The following is a 19,665-nucleotide window of genomic DNA, read 5'->3' on the forward strand; positions in this document are numbered from 1 at the left end:
ATAAGTTCTCACCACTACAATTAGTTTTTGGTCGAGAACCTAATGTCTCACATCTAAAAATTTTTGGTTGTGCGGTGTATGTTCCTATTGCTCCACCCCAACGAACAAAGATGGGTCCACAAAGAAGGTTGGGAATTTATGTTGGGTTTGAATCACCCTCCATAATTAAATATCTTGAACCAATGACCGGTGATTTATTTACGGCCAGATTTGCTGACTGTCATTTCAATGAGACAGTCTTCCCAGCCTTAGGGGGAGAGAAAGTGGACCCACGAAAGAAAGAAATAGAAATCATTTGGAATGCAACACAATTGTCAATGTTTGATCCACGAACAAATATGTGTGAACAAGAAGTTCAGAAAATTGTTCATTTACAAAGCATTGCAAATCAGCTGCCTAATGCATTTATAGATGCAAAGAAAGTGACAAAATCACATATACTAGCTGAAAATGCCCCTGCACGAATTGAAATTCCATCTGGTGATAAGATCATTGAAAATGAATCTCTAGCACGCCGAAAGCGTGGAAGACCACTTGGTTCAAAAGACTCTAAACCAAGAAAATTAAAAAGACCTGATGAGATACAACATTCCCCTTACGGAAGGTCAAGAAAGACAAAGTACAAATGAGAATAGAGAAAAAGATGATAATCCGAAAGGGGATGAACAAGATGACCATGACATCGATAACAATGAAACTTCAATAAACTTTGTTTCTACCAGGAATTATTGGAATAGAAATGATGTTATCATAAATGAAATATTTGCATATTCCATTGCAATTGAAATGGCATCTGACGAAAATGATAGTGAACCAAGAACAGTGGAAGAATGTCGTTGCAGGCATGATTGGCCAAAATGGAAAGAGGCAATGCAGACAGAGTTAAAGTCACTCGAGAAACGAGAAGTGTTTGGAAAAATAACCCTTACACCAGAAGGTGTAAAGCCAGTTGGATACAAGTAGGTATTTGTGAGAAAACGAAATGAGAAAAATGAAATTGTTAGATACAAGGCAAGACTTGTAGCCTAAGGTTTTTCTCAAATTCCAGGGATTGATTATGAGGAGACATATTCTCCCGTAGTTGATGCAACTACGTTAAGATTTCTGGTAAGCTTGACAGTCTCAGAAGGACTAAAGATGCGATTGATGGATGTAGTGACCGCATATTTATATGGGTCACTCAATACAGATATTTATATGAAAGTCCCAGATGGACTAAAATTACCAGAAAACCACAAGCCTAGACATTTACTTTCCATAAAATTAAAAAGGTCACTTTATGGATTGAAACAGTCTGGGAGGATGTGGTATAATCGTCTTAGTGAATACCTTATGAAAGAAGGGTTCAAGAATAATCAAATCAGTCCTTGTGTTTTCATTAAGAGATCACAATCAGGGTTTGCAATTGTTGCAGTTTATGTTGATGACTTGAATATCATTGGAACCCCAAATGAACTTGAAAGAACTGCAAAATACTTGATGAAAGAATTTGAGATGAAAGACCTTGGACAAACTAAATTTTGTCTTGGATTGCAAATTGAGCACTTAAATAATGGTATTTTTGTCCATCAGTCTAACTACACCGAAAGAGTGTTAAAACGTTTTTTCATGGACAAAGCGACCCCAACAAATACCCCGATGATTGTTCGGTCTTTGACTATGAAATATGATCCATTTAGACCTCGAGAGGAAAACGAGGATGTCCTTGGTCCTGAAGTACCATATCTAAGTGCAATTGGGGATCTAATGTATCTAGCTAACAATACTAGACCATACATAGCTTTTTCTGTGAATTTGTTAGCCAGGTTTAGCAACGCACCAACGAAGAGACACTGAAAAGGAGTAAGACACTTACTACGATATCTACGGGGAACGAAAGATCTTGGTTTGTTTTATCAATCAAGGCAAGATGTCACCCTCATCGGATATGCAGATGCTGGATATCTATCAGACCCACAAAACGCCAAGTCACAAACTAGATATCTGTTCACCTATGGTGGAACTGCAATTTCTTGGAAATCAACAAAGCAAACCTTAACTGCGACATCATCAAATCATGCTGAGTTGATTGCCCTTTATGAAGCAGGACGTGAGTGTGTATGGCTAAGGTCAATGATCGGCAATATCCAAGAAGAATGTGGGATGAAAGAAGTAACTGAAAGTCCAACCATCATTTACGAAGACAATACTGCATGTATCGCACAAGTAACTAAGGGATATATTAAAGGTGATAGGACTAAACATATATCCCCAAAACTGTTCTTTACACACGATTTGCAGAAGGAAGGGAAGATAAATGTCCAACAGATCCAATCATCTGATAATCTTGCAGACTTGTTTACAAAGTCCCTACCTTCGAAGAGTGTTGAGCGGTTGGTCCACAAGATTGGGATGCGTCGTCTTCATAAACTATGTTAAAATCAGGGGGAGCATTATATGCACTGCACTCTTTTTCCCTTCGATCAGGTTTTTATCCCAATGGATTTTTCCTGACAAGGTTTTTAATGAGGCAGTACACTAAAGCATATAGTAATATATTGTTGTACTCTTTTCCCTTAGCTATGGCTTTTATCCTAAAGGGTTTTACTTAGCAAGGTTTTAACGAGACAACATATACCCTATTTTGTATGGACATTCAAGGGGGAGTGTTAAGAGTTAATTAATTTAGTCAAGGTGTGAATGTCCACACTCCAATTTCTTCATTGCATTTAATGTAGTAGCCAACCCTAATTGTCACCCTCTAATGTTATAGCCCACAATGTAATAGTGGTTCTTACTACTATAAATAGCCATGCAATTTCACTTGTATGAGGCACAAAAATATTACCAAGAGTAATACATAAAAGTAGTAATACTTCTCTTATTACCTTCTTCTCTTAATCCTCTAATTTCTATATATTTCATAACAATGTAGTATTATTTGGGAAAATATTCAATTGTTATGACTCTTGATTTTTAAATTGCTTGTAAGTCTGTAGCATGAACTATTTTGGTGCGATACGTGTGGGCTTTGTCCTGGGCCTTGCTCACTTCTATCTGGTCTAGCCATCCCATTAGAAGCATCATGTTTTCCATATAATGTTACATAAACACTTCGATCTATAAATATATATGGAGTTGAATTATATGAACAACAATAGAGTTAGAGCTGGCAATCTCTGACACGACACGACAACACGACCGAAATTGGCACGACATAAACACGAAGTTACTGAGAGAAAACACTAAGTAGACACGACACGATACGAAATCAACCCGAACACGACCCGTTTAGATAAAGTGGTCAAACTATGTATTTATCTTACACTTTACTAGTTTTTGATAGATTTTATAAACGACACGAAATTGACACGAGACCAAACACGAACACGACACGACTTTTTGCCAGCTCTAAATAGAGTTGGTTTATTTAGCCTAGCTAGACCAAGGTTTACTCAGTTGAAACCCAAAAGAGAAACAGAGGCAGCAAGAGATCGATACTACCACCATTGGAAAAACAAAACGATCTACATTGCAAGAACTGGAATGCTTTGTTCATGTCTGAAAAAGTTATTAGGATCAATCTGAGTCTTAATTTGTACCAATCTCTTGAAATTTCCCTTGAAGTATTTATAACCCCAAGCACCTGCTTTTTTAAAGCTTGTGTTCCCTAGCTCATTCATCCCTAAATCAAAGTCCCTATAATTTGCATATGCACTTCTAGGATTTTTACTGACATAAGGCTTCATGAACTTGTACAGCTTCCTAATCCATTTCATGTGCAGTTTTTCACTCTTTTTCCCGTCTTGCCAAATCGTAAGGTACTGGATCATATACACGGTACCCTTCCTCTGCGGGAAAGGTATCGCGAATTCTGAGATTCTGTTCATCTTTCCACCATAAGGAGTGAATATTACAACACTACTGTCTTGTTTCAACCTTTTCAAAAGCTCTGTGATTGCAGTTTCAGGAATTGGCTTTCGGACAAAATCAGACTTTGCTTTGAAGAAGGTCCTAAAAGATGACTTTGCCTGAAGTAAAATATCAAGAGATGTTCCATTTGGGTATCCACCCATGTATAACACCGATTCAATCCATGTGATTTCAAGACAATCCTTTCTTGAAACACCTAGTTCCGGAAACTTTCTTCCCATGATTCGAAGCAGTCTACTGGCTTTACCAAGGAACAGACCTTGGTATTCTATTGTCACGTTTCTTTTGCCTTCTTCATTAGGATTTGTTGCCTGCATAGTGACTTTAACCAAGAGATTGTCATCAAATTTATCACATACATGTTGCCATTTATCTAAGACCTTGATGTCATCTTCTTCCATGATTTTGTTAATCATGAAATAAGTCACAGTAGCCGGTATACGAACCAATTTGAGTTTCCAAGCAACAATAACCCCAAAACTTCCTCCTGCACCTCCACAGATAGCCCAAAAGAGATCTTCTCCCATGGATCTTCTATCAAGAACCCGACCATTCACATCGATTATATGGGCGCATTATCAGCTCCAAGGCCAAACTTTCTTAGCATAGATCCGTATGCTCCTCCTGTAATATGCCCGCCCATGCCTAAACTGGTAAAGAGACCAGCTGGAAAGCCATGAACTCTGCTTTTTTCAGCAATTCTGTAATAGAATTCACCAATAGTGGCGCCTGCTTCAACCCATGCAGTTTCATCTTCGATATCAATACTGATGTTTCGGAGTTTAACAAGGTCTACAATTATAAAAGGGTGGTCAATTTCAGATGCAAAAGAGACACCCTCGTAATCATGGCCTCCACTGCGGATTCTTATGTGAATTCCGAGTTGTTCTGAGCATATAACAGCTGCTTGAATATGGGTTTCTTGTAAAGGGGTGAAAATAATCAAAGGTTTTTGTACTGAAGGCAGCAAATACCTGAAGTTCATGATAGTAGAGTTTAAAACAGATGTGAAGGAGGGATTTTTTGCAGTGAAAAATGTATTGGAGAACTGGATTCGAAGCTTGGAGTTTTGATTGAGGCATTGTTTAAAGGATTCATCAAGAGGTTGCAAAGTTGCAAAGGAAGAGGATAACAGAGTTGGAAGTAGTACTAGAGCAAGGATTGAGGCTTTTAGGTAAGACATCATATGAGATAATGAAATGCGTTTTATTGTTTTGTAAACAGAAAGAATACTAATAAACTCTCTAAGTAGTAGGTAAAACAGGTAAAACTCATAAGACAGGAAGATACAACATTTGCGTGTTAGTAATTATCCTTTGTTTCAGAATAATTTTAACAATTTGACTGACATACGTGTCAATGTGTACCTTAAATATCAATATATTTAATAATCTATTACTAAGATTTTATAAAATTATAATTTGTACACATTAAACATAATCATACAGCAAAAAAATAATAATTAAAGGAGTACCATATTTTGCTAATTTCCTTGTTTATAGTGAGTCCTTTGTATCAACTAGTCACTGGTGTACAATTGTCCAAATGAAAGGCAAAGCCTCGAAGTAAATAGAGAGAGTAATAACATCCCTAACTAACAAATGTGGCAAAGCGAACTCATCTTGTTAGTCCCTTTGTCCCGTAAAAGAACAAAGTAGAAAATAATTTCCTTTAAATGAAATGCGAGCAAATTGTGGCGCACAAAATAATAAAAATGAGGCAAGTAAAATATAACGAAGGGTAATCTGTTTCACTGTATCATTGGACAAGCAATTACCCAATTAGCTTCTGAATAGTTACCCTCTTTCACCTCCCAATCATTCTAAGAGAAAATGTTGTCATTAGTGAGTTGGTGAAATAGTTTTAACAATGATTAGGTTTACTAATTAATTTTTTAAATCATCAACGTCCAGAAAAAGATTAAGACAGCTAGCTTAAAAATTGTTTTATATTCCGTAACATGCTAAAATGAAACCAAATAATTAAAATAATATAATTTTATCACGAGTCATAAAGATTAAAGAGCAAATAAGTTCATTTCTGGTAAAACCTCGTCAAATACTATGACCACCCTTTTCAATTAATTTGAAACGTACAATTAAGAATAACATTTTTTAAATGTTATTTTTTTTTATTATACAAAAGCTAGGTCTAATGCACAGATTGCACACAATGTATATTTCACATTTCTTTAAATACGTAGATAACATGGACAACAAACCTCTCAAGATTTGGCTTATATAATGAAGTTGCACAGAGTCCTACGTGTCCAAAACTAGATAAAAAATTCTTTTAAAATGTCATAAATTCAAGGTTTAGTTGTACAAGACTACAAGCTATCACCAAAGTCAGCCAATTCTGAGTCACTCTCAAAATCCAACTTCATGTAGTCATCTGACATAGTGAATAGTGATCTTGGCAACCTGCCTTTATGTCATATAAAGCTGATCTTAGAGTTGAGCAAATCCATTTCACAAATTCTTATATGCCGTGCGGCCAACCAACATGGGGTTACTTCTTAATGTTGTAGCCTTGTAGGGGCTACTCGGTCAGTACTACAGGATTACTCGATCAATGTTATAGCCCTAATAAGGGTTAATTTGTTCTTTTACAAGGGGTCACATAGTGTGGCCAGCCACACACAAAACACATTGAATCCATTTTGGGCTTGTGGCCTATTCAACTGTACTTGATTCAGACTGCTATTTTAGGGTCTGGATGGTAGCCGGACCCTATTGATTAGGCTCTTGTTAGAATGTTAGGGGTCGACATGAGTAGCCCAAATGAAAATATCCAAAGCAGAGTTCAAACCAATTAACATACCACGGCCTGTGATCACCTAACTGTAGTAAGACACTAAGACAATAAGAGGGATAAGGTTCCAAATATCCATAACAAGGGCTCAACGGTAGTACATTGGTTTTTCCAATCAATTTAACAATGGATAGTTAAGTTTAACACCCGAATACAGCATCTCAAGGAACTATTGAACAGAATAACAACAAACAATAAACGGAAGAAACATGCTTACAATTATTGAGTTGATAATATCTTAAGGTTTTTATGTACCTGGGGCTTTACGATCAGAAAGTACAATATACAAGATACTTTGAAGCAGCCATGAAGATCAAGCTGGTTGAAGGATGTCCAGGGCAACTTCCTTCAGAGATGGCATAGTTTCTCGTTGATGCACACAAATATACTTGTTTCCAGTCCTTCTAAGAACCTGCCAAGGCCCGGGATAACACCTGCAGTATTGTATCTTTTAAGTAATAATTGATAGAAGATACAAAAGGCTGACGTCTTAGAAAGTTCAGAAGTATGTAAAATTTGTGCAAGTGAGCAGCTAAATTGCAACTTTTGGCAACAAACCTGAAAAGAGTTCCACCATTTCGTCCTTTAAAATTATGAATGTAATACACGGTTTCCATTTTTGGCAACAATGTCTTGGTAAGTGCAGCCAACTTTGGGTAAAAGAACGACGGGTAGTCTGGAGCCCCTTTTGTCAAGGACAACAGTCAGCCAACGTGTTCAGGTTTCATACATTTTGTATTAAAGGCTTACACAGGAAGTCGAAGTTTGCAGGAAATAGAAACTCAAATGTTGCTTGGTATGCCAATACCAAACAACAGTAAGTACAACTTCTTTCTTAGTACAGGAAATTCCTTACTACTTGGAGTTTTCCAACCAAACAATGTATGGTCACATTCAAGGAATTCTGTGAGTATTACAACTACATGGGAACTGATAATTCTCATGAAAAACCAAATGACCATTAAGAGATAGGAATTACAAGCACTTAAATCAGGCGAAGCATGCACAAACTATTCAATGTTAGCTCATGTGAATAAAGGATACATCCAGATCTTATTCGATCCAGTTCCCCATTGAAAATAATCAATTTCCTTGAAGTGTTAGCGACTGCTTCTTTATACAGTTCTTCCACAACAAGCATCTCTTCATTCAACAAAACCACATCAAAATTACATCAACAGATTCACTAAAATGAAGAGGACTGTAATAGAGGATCTACCATTCACATTGAAGTATGGGTATGCAACCAAGAAAAGCTCATCTTCTGGCCGTACGCGGTCTGCCATTTTGACTTTTGTGCCAAAACCAAAGTCCTCAAAAAAAGATGGCTTAGTTAGGTAATCCAATTTCAATGAAACTCCCTCAAAAACTGACGTTCTCGCAAACTTTACTTCACTGGCTTCTGGGAAAAACTGAAATAACAAAAGCAAAAGTTTAACTAGTTGAATTGAAATAATCACTTAAGAATGCCATCAAACACAATCAAAACATTCCATCCATATTACTCTGTATAATATAAGCCACAGGGTTAGAGTCAGCAGATTTGCATTGTCTCAATTTAATCAACATTCTCTTTTCATACCAGAATCCACAAGTTTCAGCTCTCTAAGAACTTCAAAACTCTGAAGATTATCCAATATTGGGATAAGAAAGGTTTCTTCAGTTGATTGCTGTTTAATTATACTACACAAAGTAGCTCCATGAATTTTCATTTTTGATTTCAAATAAATGGAGATTGTGTAACACGAATTTTGAGCATTCTTAGAAGATTGGGAAATTTTTAAAATGAAAGTATTCACATTAAAAAATCAAGCAATACAGACTCCAATTATTATAAGAAAAGGAGAATACATATAATTTTCCAGAAACATTCATACTATCCTGGTCCGGGTAGCTTTTTCTGGAGCTACAAGGCGGTCACAGAATTCACGGATCAACTGCATGCTCTCAGTCATTTCTATACCACCTTCACCATCACCTAAACCAGGGATCATAGAATTATACATTTATACCAGCTTGTACATTCAATGTAATCGATAGACTTAAGGAGAGGGAAAGGGGGATGTGCGATATTCAAGACAAAGCATGTATGTAGAACGAACCTGGCACTGATTGTAATCCAGAAGTTGGGAACTCAATCTCCTGCATAGCGTTTATGTTAGACACAAGACATTTGAAATCATGTATGTAACCAAAGTGACAATGCATGTATGTAACTGCTTAAGATGATAAAACCAAAGTGAAATTTGAAATCACAACACTAACCATCAACTGTATGTTATCCTTTATTGCTAACTCAGTAGCTTCTTTCGCCTGCAATTCATAACACAGAAGCAGTGGGACAGTGTAATGAGAATCAGGAAGTTGATTCACAACACGATTACAATCAAGTGACTTAACAAGTAAGCGTGTCGATTTCAGATCATTTGGAAGCACAAATTCCTTTCTTATACAATTAGCAGTTTAGCTCTCCAATTTCCATTCTTTTTTCTCATATTTAAATCAATATTATTTCATTGACTCCAACAAACACCCAAGATTCAAAAATGACTAACAAGAAATAAAATAAAAATGCTCATTACTACAATAATAAATGTTCATCAACAATTTTAACTTCTGGGTATCCAAATTATTAACAGATTATATCAACTAACACAATAAAACCCTTGTCAACTCAAATTAGGCACAAACAAACTTCAAATTAAATTTTCAAACAAAATCCCACAAAGTAAGTTCAGTAGGTCTTGTATATAACGAGTATACATTGTCACCGTGATCACAAAAAAGAGAGAGCCTATTATATGTACACCTGGGGTCATTTACTCATTCAACCAACAAATGAATAAAAATATGGAATATTTGCTCATTTGTTGCTTAAATGAGCTAACGTACAGCCGGGTATGTATAACAAATTCTATAGAAAAGACGAGTTGTCAGGTACAATACACCCGTTGTATAAAAAATTACATTCTGTATTCATGGGCCATAAAAGGGAGAATAAATTACTTGACGAAGAAGCTCAGAATAATCAGTTGGAAAGGAAGCGTCAGAAACTGAGACATTAGAAGCATAAGTAACAAATCTTGAGTGATAATTACTTCTTTTCAGCTTCAATTTTGTAAATCCAAAATTCCAACTTAATTTCAAAGCTCTATTTTTCCAAATGTTGTCAACCTCAAATAATCGCCCATTTTCAACCTAATTATCCAACAATTTTAAGAATTAAAATTCATTGGAAAAATAAATAAAGAAAAAAAAAAGGATTTAATAAAAAGAGAACAATAAAAACAACTTACCTTAGGTGACGGGAAAGTTGGAATTGCCGTCGGAATTTTGGCGCCGGAAAATGGCATTTTTAATTAATTACCAAGAAAAAAAAATTGAGGAAGCTCAAGAAAAACGGTTAACATTATCTGTTTTTATTAATTATTAATTATTTTTTATTCAAGTTTTTTTTTTAATGATATTTGTAGGTTGGGTTAATAATTGGGTATGGGCTATTATGGGCCAAAAAAGTCATGTTGGGCCGATTTCACGTATTTGAAGCCCATTCACGGTGTAAGAAGGTGCATTTAATATATTTTGTTTTTTCTATTTTTGTAAACTAGTGAAAAATAAATTGGTAAGCTCCTTCTATTCTTGTTGGCCTCTTGCCAAATTTCGAAAACGATGCTCAAGCAATGTCTCACAAACGTGTCTCTTTCTGTTGGATGTGTAATGGATTCTTCTAGATTAGGCTTGTTTTTTTTTTTTTTCATATATTGATAAAAAGTTTAGTCAAAGTAAATACATGAATAGTGCGAAAGTTAAAATGTTGTTCTCTTCACCTTTAAATAAATTCAACTCAATAAAAATTATTTCAATTCAACAAAAAATAATTTTTAATCAGTAAAAATTAGTAACCTTAATGAACAAATATAATATGCAATGGAATCGGTAAAAATAAGTTTTAATAAGTAAAAATAATTTTATTTCAATAAAAATAATTTATGTGTAAAATTATGATTTATTGAATTTCAACAAAAATAAGGTGAAGAAAACAAGCCTAATTACGTTAATAGAGTGAAGTAAACATGGCCTAATTATGTTAACAGGGTGAAGAAGTTGTTGTCGTCTATCAACAGCAAGATGTATTTAGCGTTTGCATTTCGAAGATATTAACACTTTTAAAATAAATTTTTATCCATCCAGCTAGCTGTATTCTTTACACTCACAGTGGTCACAAATATATTCAATAATATTTTAAAAAGATATTGTTAGGGTTGGTGAGTACACAGCGGAAGCAAATTAAAGATATATTGATTGATAAGATAATTAGAAGATAGATAAAAGGCAAGTAGTAAAAATGGACCCACAATATTTAACGTTGGAAAAACTAAAAAAAAATTAAAAAAAAAAAAAACACGAACGACCAGCGTCGAAATATTAGGAACCTTGAAAACTCTCACTATAAGAACTCACAAAGGAGTATTACAAAGTAGTAATAGTGGATTAGGGAGATTGTGTGTATGTAGAAACTCCGATCATGATACATATCTTAAAGATCAGTATTTGTAAGTAAATTCTCTCTCAGCATAGAGGGACACTCGTAGAGTGTATGAGGGTATCGGAGTATTGGAGGATTATGTAGTGAATACATGCTCCCAAATGATGCCCAACACCTTATACTTATAGGTGATGTATGGAGGTGGAAAAAGTGCGTGGAATTTTCTACACACAAGCTCTTCAAAATGTCCACGTAAATCTAGAACCTTCATAAGCATTCACTACTTCTAGATTCTTTCGCCATTCTACGTCAATTTCTCAATGTACGAGAATTTCCTAGAAATTTTGAAAAATCTTGAGATATAATAAGTTGGGTTATGAAATTTAGGCCACACTAACCGAACAGATATGTCAATTCAAATCTAACAAATTCTCATATAATATGATTTATTGATGTTTATAATAGTGATTTTTATAATAACTACTTTTAAAGGTTAAAAAAAATTAAAAGTAACGAAGGAGTAATAATTTTTTAAATATGAGTAGCGTATTTAGTTATTTGCATCCTTGGACTACATATATCATTGTCAATAGTTAATTTCTAACAATAGTTTGGTACCCTTCTGTCTTCTTATGACTTAAAAATTGGTACACTTTGGAGTGTGGAGTAGCTTTAACCATTATTTTTTTCAATAATTACGGCCACATTTCTAAGTTTTAACAACCCTACCAAACACATTTCAATTTCTTGAAGTCACCTTATGTTTTTTTTCAAACACGAGCTTAGTTTATGCAAGAGAAGAAAACAAAAGTCTATATATATAAAAATCTTCATCTTCATATCCTTAGGCCACAAATTAATATAAACATAACTCAAAAATATTATGTTACAAAATTCTAAGATATTATTCAATAATTGAATAATGGCAAAGACAAAGGTGCTTGTTATAGGAGGAACTGGGTACATAGGCAAGAGGATTGTGAAGGCATGCTTAGCACAAGGCCATCAAACTTATGTGCTCCTTAGGAGGGAAATTGGCCTTGATATTGACAAGCTCCAGATGCTCTTCTCCTTTAAGATGGAGGGAGCTCGCCTCGTCGAGGGCTCGTTCGAAGATCATCACAGCCTTGTCGAGGCGGTGAAGCTTGTAGACGTCGTGATCTCAACTATGTCTGGTGTTCACTTTAGAAGCCATAACATTTTGCTACAACTCAAACTTGTTGAGGCCATTAAGGAGGCTGGAAATGTCAAGGTATATATGTTCTACTCTTGTACGTGATATTTTATAATTATATACGGAGTAGGATTTTTTATAAATTTATTTTATAATGATCACACAATTCATGACTTGGGTGAAAATAGATAACAATGTTATGGATGAGTTTGTTTGGAACGTCAATAACCAGAGGGGACCTTTTATCGGGGTCATTTGGGGCCCGACCCCTAATACATCATTGTAATTTATTAGTTAGTAAACTTAACAAGGTTATTTTACTCGTAAAATATTGAGACATAGTGATTAATTTTGAGCGAGAGATAAAATATTCATATTCTGACTAAACTTAATATTTTCGGCTAAGATCCACTACTGACAATAACTACTATTGTTTTCAATGAGTAAAAATAACAAGGGCATTTGGTATACATCATGTACTGTCCTCATGTAGATAGAGTAATCGTATCAACATACATGAAATCTAACAATATCAATAAGTTTTACCAATATAATATGAACTTTAAATACACCTATGAACACTTATTATTGTTATTTATGACTAGAATATTGGCGTACACTTCTTCTGTTGTGAATAAATTGGGTTTAGAATATGGAAAAAATCTAAGGTAGACACTAGACAGGGTCCACATACAGGGTTACCCCATGAATAATAAAACAATATTTTAATGATTTGGTGCAAGATGAACCAGTTATGAAATGATATAATGATAAACAATATGCTCGGGTTATTTTTCACATTATAATATAGATACAATTGGTCTTCTAAGATTACAATGCAAATATAGTTCTTGAAAATTTTTAATCCAACATAAAATCAATATTTTTTCAAAAATTATAAAATAATAATAAAAAATTACATAAATAAAACTAAAAAGTTGATAAATAAAATAAAGTTTATAATCATATTTTATACCAAAAATTAAGTAATATAATCTTTTACTGGGAAATAAATATATCAATTATGAGCTTCATAATTACTACAACATTGTCTTATTTCAAACAACCGCCTTTTCACCTATAATTTATGACATAGTAACACACATATAATTATCACGATTTTTTCAGTAAAAAAAAAATGGTAGCATGATTGTATTTGATCTAGTTTGAATTTTTTTAAATCTAATTTGATTTGATATGATTATCCAAAATGATGAAAGTTTATACATTAATTCAATAAAAAAAAATTATCAAATAGGATGTCATTAAATTCGTATCGATCAATAAGCAATTTCCAAATATGAAAATTTCACAAACTTTTAATTATGAAATTAAAGAAAACGATAAATAAACAATATTAAATTAATAAAATAAATTAAAGTTTGAATGTTATGACATGATCTAATTCATCCTGAAATGATCTGAGCAAATATCAACTTAAATGAGTTGAATTGAATAGTGATGGCGTGATGCTCACATTATTTCAAAATCAAAGAAGATAAACACAAATAGATTAAAAAATAATAACTAATTAGATTTGATACGTCTATTATATCTAAAATAAATATATATCAACTAAAATAAATTGACTAAACATATATAAGATAGTCATGGTTGGTGATACAATACAAAAATAATATTTATGAGACATATTATTATTTAGTAAAATCCACTACTCATTAGTGAAATTAAGGTGGTACTATTATTTATTTATGTGAAACCTATACAAAAATAATATATACTCTCTCCGTCCCTAAATTACATTCCTACTTGTCTCTATTATGTGAGAAATAAATATTAAAAATAGAAATGTAATTTAAGGACGGAGGAAATACGAGACTTATTATTTAGTAGCCCAAACAAAAAAGTTAAAGATACAAGTAGCAAACATTTTATAAAACCATACTAACCGACCGTATTTTTTCATAAATTTTCAAGATAATCACCTACTCCGTATATATACTGCGTGCCTAATCAATACTCGTAGTATGCAATTATGCCTTTATGGTGCAAATTTTCCGATTTGTAAAAATAACATAAGTTTCATCAAAAAGAAAGCATAGGTTTAATTAGTAATATAATTAACAATAATTATATTATGGTGCATGTTTATGTATATGTACATGTATATATGCAGCGTTTTTTGCCATCAGAGTTTGGTATGGACCCAGCAAAAATGGGAAATGCACTTGAGCCAGGAAGAGTTACGTTTGATGAGAAAATGATTGTGAGAAAAGCAATTGAAGATGCTCAAATTCCATTTACTTATGTAATTGCTAATTGTTTTGGTGGTTACTTTGTTGGCAACCTTTCTCAAATGTCCTCTCTTCTCCCTCCTAAGGATGATGTTGTCCTCTATGGGGATGGAAATGTCAAAGGTACCTTTCGATTCAAGCTCGATCTCTCCATATGTCCAAAGTATAAGTTATTTGACGGATATTTAATATTTCGGCTCAAACGTTCACCTTATTTTTTCAAAATAAATAATTAAGTTCTAATGATAACAACTTAAGTTTAGGGAATATAACTTTAGATTAATTCGATTCATGAAAAATAAGTATTTCACATTCAAGCTCAATTCATTAATAAGTTTAAATAAGTTTATTTCAAGAAAAATTAATTCTGTTGATCTGAGTGTGGAAAAAGGCATCAAATGAATAAAATGTACCCTTAATAAATTAATACTACCTCCGTTACACATTATTTGCAACGATTAGACATTTTTCCTCTCTACTTTATGTCAAATCGTTGCAAATAATATGTAACAGAGGTAGTATAAAGAGATGACTAAGGAATGCACGTATAAATAAATGTTTTATACGTACTACGTAATTATGTTTGTCTTGCACTTAAATTTTAATTACGTGAACAACGTTGCAACAGCATGCTTCATGGACGAGAATGATGTTGCAACATATGCTGTGAAGACCATAGACGACCCTCGTGCAGTAAACAAAACAATTAACATCAGGCCTCCAGAAAATATATTGTCTCAAAGAGACTTGGTTCAAATGTGGGAGAACCTCACAGGAAAGGACCTCAACAAGCACAGCATCTCTGCTCAGGATTTTCTTGCCCCTATGAAAGGTACGATTTTCAATTTACTATGTACAATTGTACATTCATACTCCCCCGACCAAAATAATAATCGCGTATACTTATATTGTACTATAGGTAAACACCAAAAAAAAAATATTGTACTATAGGTGAGAGTGAGAGATATCTTAGGTGGTTAGAGCTCCTCTCTTAATTCCAAGAGATCCTGAGATTGATTCTCATGACTATCACCTGCCTTGTAGCTCTCTACATACCAAAAAATATAAATAAAATAAATAAATAAATTGTAGTATAGGTTAGTCGTGCTATGTAATTAAAAGCATGAATAATTGCACTTGTAGGTAATTGCATATGATTAAAAATTTTGTTAGTGGAATTAGTTTCGTTTATTAGACCCTTTGTTTGTGATAATTGTCTCAATCTTTCTTTTTGTACTACGTATTTCAGATGCTGAATTAGCACATCAAGTGGGAATAGGACATTTTTACCACATTTTCTATGAAGGATGCCTTACAAATTTTGAGGTAACAGATGATGAAGAAGCTTCAAAACTCTATCCGGAGGTTGAATACACTCGGATGCATGATTACTTGAAACGCTACTTGTGAGAAAAAAGAAAAAAAAATTAATTAAAATTTTAAAGCTTTTTTAGGCCACCACTACCTTGATTGCTCAAAATGTTTTCCTTGAATTATGTCTTTGTTATTCAAAATTCTCCATAATATAGTGTAATAAAAAATAAGATAAAAAAACAATTAATAAATTGAAAATTGTTAGATTGTCTCATTGTGTACTTTTCGATATATAATTTCATAAAATCTGATCTGATCTAATCTGTTCAAATTTCATTTTGACAAAGATAAGTAACAAGTCCTAAAAAGCAAACTCAATAGAATTTATATACGTAGTGTATTTTTTAAACTTTATATTTTTAACCTTGATTTGGCCTATATATAAACTGAAATGAACATATTTATTGAAAGAAAATTATCGTAAAAAAAGATAATAAAAAAAAAACAGTAGCTTTAGTTTTTCTCCAATGGCTTACGCTTACCAACTAACATGTGCGCACCGTCTACTATACCGGCCCAATTAGTCCAAATTCGGGGACGTGGCACGTGGTTTTCCCCGTATATTATGGCCGGCAATTGCATGAATGAATAATCATGCCATGATTTGATGTAAAGTGATCAAAATAACCATTCTCCTTTCTTATTTTACAATTTTAACTGTTTAATTCATCCAAAAATCCCAAATCCCTTACTAATTACAGTTATGTGAAATTGTTTAGTACATGCCGGAGCATCGTACATACCATAGTATATTGGTCATTTTCTATGAAAATTTAAATTACAAACGTACATATAGAGTATCATTAAAGTTTGAACTATTAGATATCAATTAGACCTACCAATTTGGGTCAACGAGTCGAGTTTGGATTCGTTTGATTCGAGTGGTTTACATCGTTTGGGTTATTACAGATGAAATATGATTGTTGGGTCAAATTGATTGATTTTGGGCCGTTTGGGTCGAGTCAGGTTGAGTTCAGGTTGTCCCTCATAACTCGAGTTTTGAATCGGGCCAAGACTCGAGACAAGTTACAAGATTGGGTCAAAAATTAACAGGTTTAGATATCACATTAGTACCATTGAAATTGACATTTTTCAAATAGTAAAAATAGAGTTTTATGGATATGGTATTTCAATATACTAATGTGATACTGATAGGTACACTAGGGCCTGTTCTCTTCAGCTTAATTTCAATTCAGTTCAGTTCAGTTCAATTCCTAATCTGCTACTCTCATAAACAATTCAGTTTAGTTCAGTAAATCAGAATAAGCCCTAAGACTCCACTAATACTATATACTCTTCTCTCTCTCTCTCTCTTTTTTTTTTGGGTGTTCTATCCGGTTTACCCTTTGGGCTAATCCGGATTCGGGCATCAGTTATGGGTGGTTAGGTTCCAATCCCCTCCCAATTGTTGTTGTGGGGGATCGAATACAGGTCCTCCCTACCAAATACAATCTCAATCACTACTGCACCAACAACCAATTAGTATACACTTCTCTAATGGTACACAAATTATACCATTTAAATTTAAAATTTCACATAAAATGACCAAAATACCCCGACCAAGCATCCTCCCCTATTACCTCTTGCTCCCCTCGCAACCTGTCATCAATGCATGGCAGTCTCTCGTTTTCTTCGCCGTTTTTCTCTCTACATGTTTTTTTTTCTTTTTCTTTTTCCTTTTTAATTTATTGTTTGTTTTATTCTCTTTCTTCCTTTTGTTGTTTTGTAGTTTTGTAGTCTTAGCACAATTGAGTTTTGTCCCTTGTTGGGAAAACCTATTGTTTATGGATTATTACATGTGGAATTACATTATTATATCAAGTAATGTGGTAATGATTAAAAGGGATGATTGCTCCTACAATTAGATATGATGGGGTCAAGCATTAATAATATAAAACCTAATTTAAAACGTCTGCAATAATGCTTTGATTTTTATGCTTGATTGTCGATACATAACATAAACTGATTATATCTCTAATTATAAATTGGTAACATTATAAAATTGATATTTAGAACTATACATTAAAACTAATCCAAAAACACTTAACACAATCATGTTTGCATTGTTACATGTAAATGAAGTAAATATTTAGAAACAACGAACATCAAAAAAATGTACATGGAGCAAACATTTAACCGTTATTATGCTAAATTTATTTTCACTTATTTTTAAAAAAAATTATAAAGACAAGCCAAATTCACCAAGATAACAATCCTCCTCACAAAGTACCAGCATTTAGTAACATGCTCAGCTTTAGAAGATTACTTAGACATTAGAATATATGTAGTACTCCGTATTATTTCCTAAAAATATGGCATACCCAAAGGTATGTACATTGACAGCAACATGTGGCCAAGTTTATCAAATTGTCAATCAATCTAGGAAGGGAGCATGAGACAATTGGCCAAGCTTATCGACTTCGAGTCACAATAACCGTGATCAATTCATATATACAAAATTGTTTGGTTAATTAATACGGAATATATTGATATGGAGTATTAAGAAGTAAGAACCTGAGATCAAATTCCGTTCACAGTACATATTATTGCCAAAGCGACTCTCTACATCCAAAAAATTAAAAAAATAATAATAATAAAATTACTTCTTAATTAAGGTGGCATTTAAAATTAATTAGCAAGGGTGGTTAATTTTATCAAGTGACCAAATTGGTTTCATGAATCATGACACTGTCGGTCAGTTAATAATTGTTTAAGAAAAAAACCTTCACTAATTAATTTCTTTTAATTAAATCAGACTTTGTCTTCCCTAGATCTATAACAATATTTAGTTCTCTGAATCTTGTACATTATCCAAGCAACATCACCGTTGAATCCATGTATATACACACATAACTTTATAAGTATATTATGCTGTCAGTATCTCTCAAGATTACGATTCCCAACCCTAATTATTGTCAAATAATTATTAATTAATACTTTGAGTATTATTTTTTTTAATTAATAATGTAATGTAAAGTACAAAAGTTAGATGAAGTCCTTACAAACTTATTAGTGTTTAATTATTGTAACAATAATTTTGTGAATTTTGGGTCTATATCTTCATGAACATCACATAATTATTGCCCCTTGCCACTCAATCTAATAATCTTCAATTGACTATTAATCCATTATCCTTCATGATATATTGAAATTTGTAATGTCAACAAATATATATTCGTCGAACTTTAATTTTCAACAACAATTATATTTAGTTTCCCTCCTTATATTGCGACATTTCATTGATATAAAAACACTTTTAATTACATTTCTTCATTTCATTCATTTAGACATTCAATTAGTAATTAATTAGTGAGTTGTCTATTGTGTTTGAACATTGTTTCTTAGGGCCAATCGATTCATGGAGACGCATATTATTGGTTAGCCAACTAAGGAGTCATACAATCGAATAAGATTCTTAAGATTATCTATCCAACACCATATTATCAAGTCAATCAAATTAAATTAAAATCATTAGTGATGATTATATTAGTTAGAGTGACAATGCCACGATTAATTCGTCCAATTTAATTTTAAGCTTTACTTCTCATATATTATACTTTAACCAAATACGGAGTAAATTTTAAAACATTGTAGGGATTTGAACTTAATTAAAAGCTAATAAGGGGTTGGAGAATGGAGACAAATATAAT

The 19,665-nt window shown here is 33.1% G+C and overlaps 2 protein-coding genes and 1 pseudogene across 2 annotated transcripts; 1 reads left to right on the plus strand and 2 right to left on the minus strand.

Annotated features, from left to right (window-relative positions):
• Positions 1-3,293: 3,293 nt before the first annotated feature.
• Positions 3,294-6,683, minus strand: LOC145567961 (monolignol oxidoreductase AtBBE-like 15 pseudogene; annotated as a pseudogene).
• Positions 6,684-6,814: 131 nt separating this feature from the next.
• On the minus strand, positions 6,815-10,169 carry LOC145567962 (protein LPA3-like). Its single transcript, XM_081627394.1, has 9 exons — positions 10,023-10,169; positions 9,733-9,924; positions 8,992-9,039; positions 8,829-8,868; positions 8,604-8,704; positions 7,946-8,138; positions 7,771-7,869; positions 7,285-7,402; positions 6,815-7,160 (listed from the first exon to the last, which is right to left on the minus strand). The coding sequence occupies exons 1-9, from the start codon at positions 10,077-10,079 to the stop codon at positions 7,040-7,042; spliced, it is 969 nt and encodes a 322-aa protein (XP_081483520.1). The 5' UTR covers positions 10,080-10,169; the 3' UTR covers positions 6,815-7,039.
• A 1,772-nt stretch (positions 10,170-11,941) lies between these two features.
• Positions 11,942-16,227, plus strand: LOC145569450 (isoflavone reductase homolog). The gene is made up of 4 exons (XM_081628793.1): positions 11,942-12,464; positions 14,524-14,764; positions 15,270-15,473; positions 15,891-16,227. The coding sequence occupies exons 1-4, from the start codon at positions 12,135-12,137 to the stop codon at positions 16,049-16,051; spliced, it is 936 nt and encodes a 311-aa protein (XP_081484919.1). The 5' UTR covers positions 11,942-12,134; the 3' UTR covers positions 16,052-16,227.
• The last annotated feature ends 3,438 nt before the right edge of the window (positions 16,228-19,665 follow it).

This window comes from Chenopodium album, chromosome 11 (genome assembly GCF_948465745.1).
Source record: "Chenopodium album chromosome 11, dcCheAlbu1.1, whole genome shotgun sequence".
Taxonomy (NCBI): domain Eukaryota; kingdom Viridiplantae; phylum Streptophyta; class Magnoliopsida; order Caryophyllales; family Amaranthaceae; genus Chenopodium; species Chenopodium album.

Excerpts from the sequence above, each read along its gene's own strand:
- LOC145567962 (XM_081627394.1), bottom strand. The coding sequence starts at position 10,079 with ATGCCATTTTCCGGCGCCAAAATTCCGACGGCAATTCCAACTTTCCCG. Across the intron at positions 8,869-8,991 it reads AGGATAACATACAGTTGATG|GAGATTGAGTTCCCAACTTC; the intron begins GTTAGTGTTGTG and ends AACGCTATGCAG. Across the intron at positions 8,705-8,828 it reads TGGATTACAATCAGTGCCAG|GTGATGGTGAAGGTGGTATA; the intron begins GTTCGTTCTACA and ends TCCCTGGTTTAG.
- LOC145569450 (XM_081628793.1), top strand. The coding sequence starts at position 12,135 with ATGGCAAAGACAAAGGTGCTTGTTATAGGAGGAACTGGGTACATAGGC. Across the intron at positions 12,465-14,523 it reads AGGAGGCTGGAAATGTCAAG|CGTTTTTTGCCATCAGAGTT; the intron begins GTATATATGTTC and ends GTATATATGCAG. Across the intron at positions 15,474-15,890 it reads TTTTCTTGCCCCTATGAAAG|ATGCTGAATTAGCACATCAA; the intron begins GTACGATTTTCA and ends TACGTATTTCAG.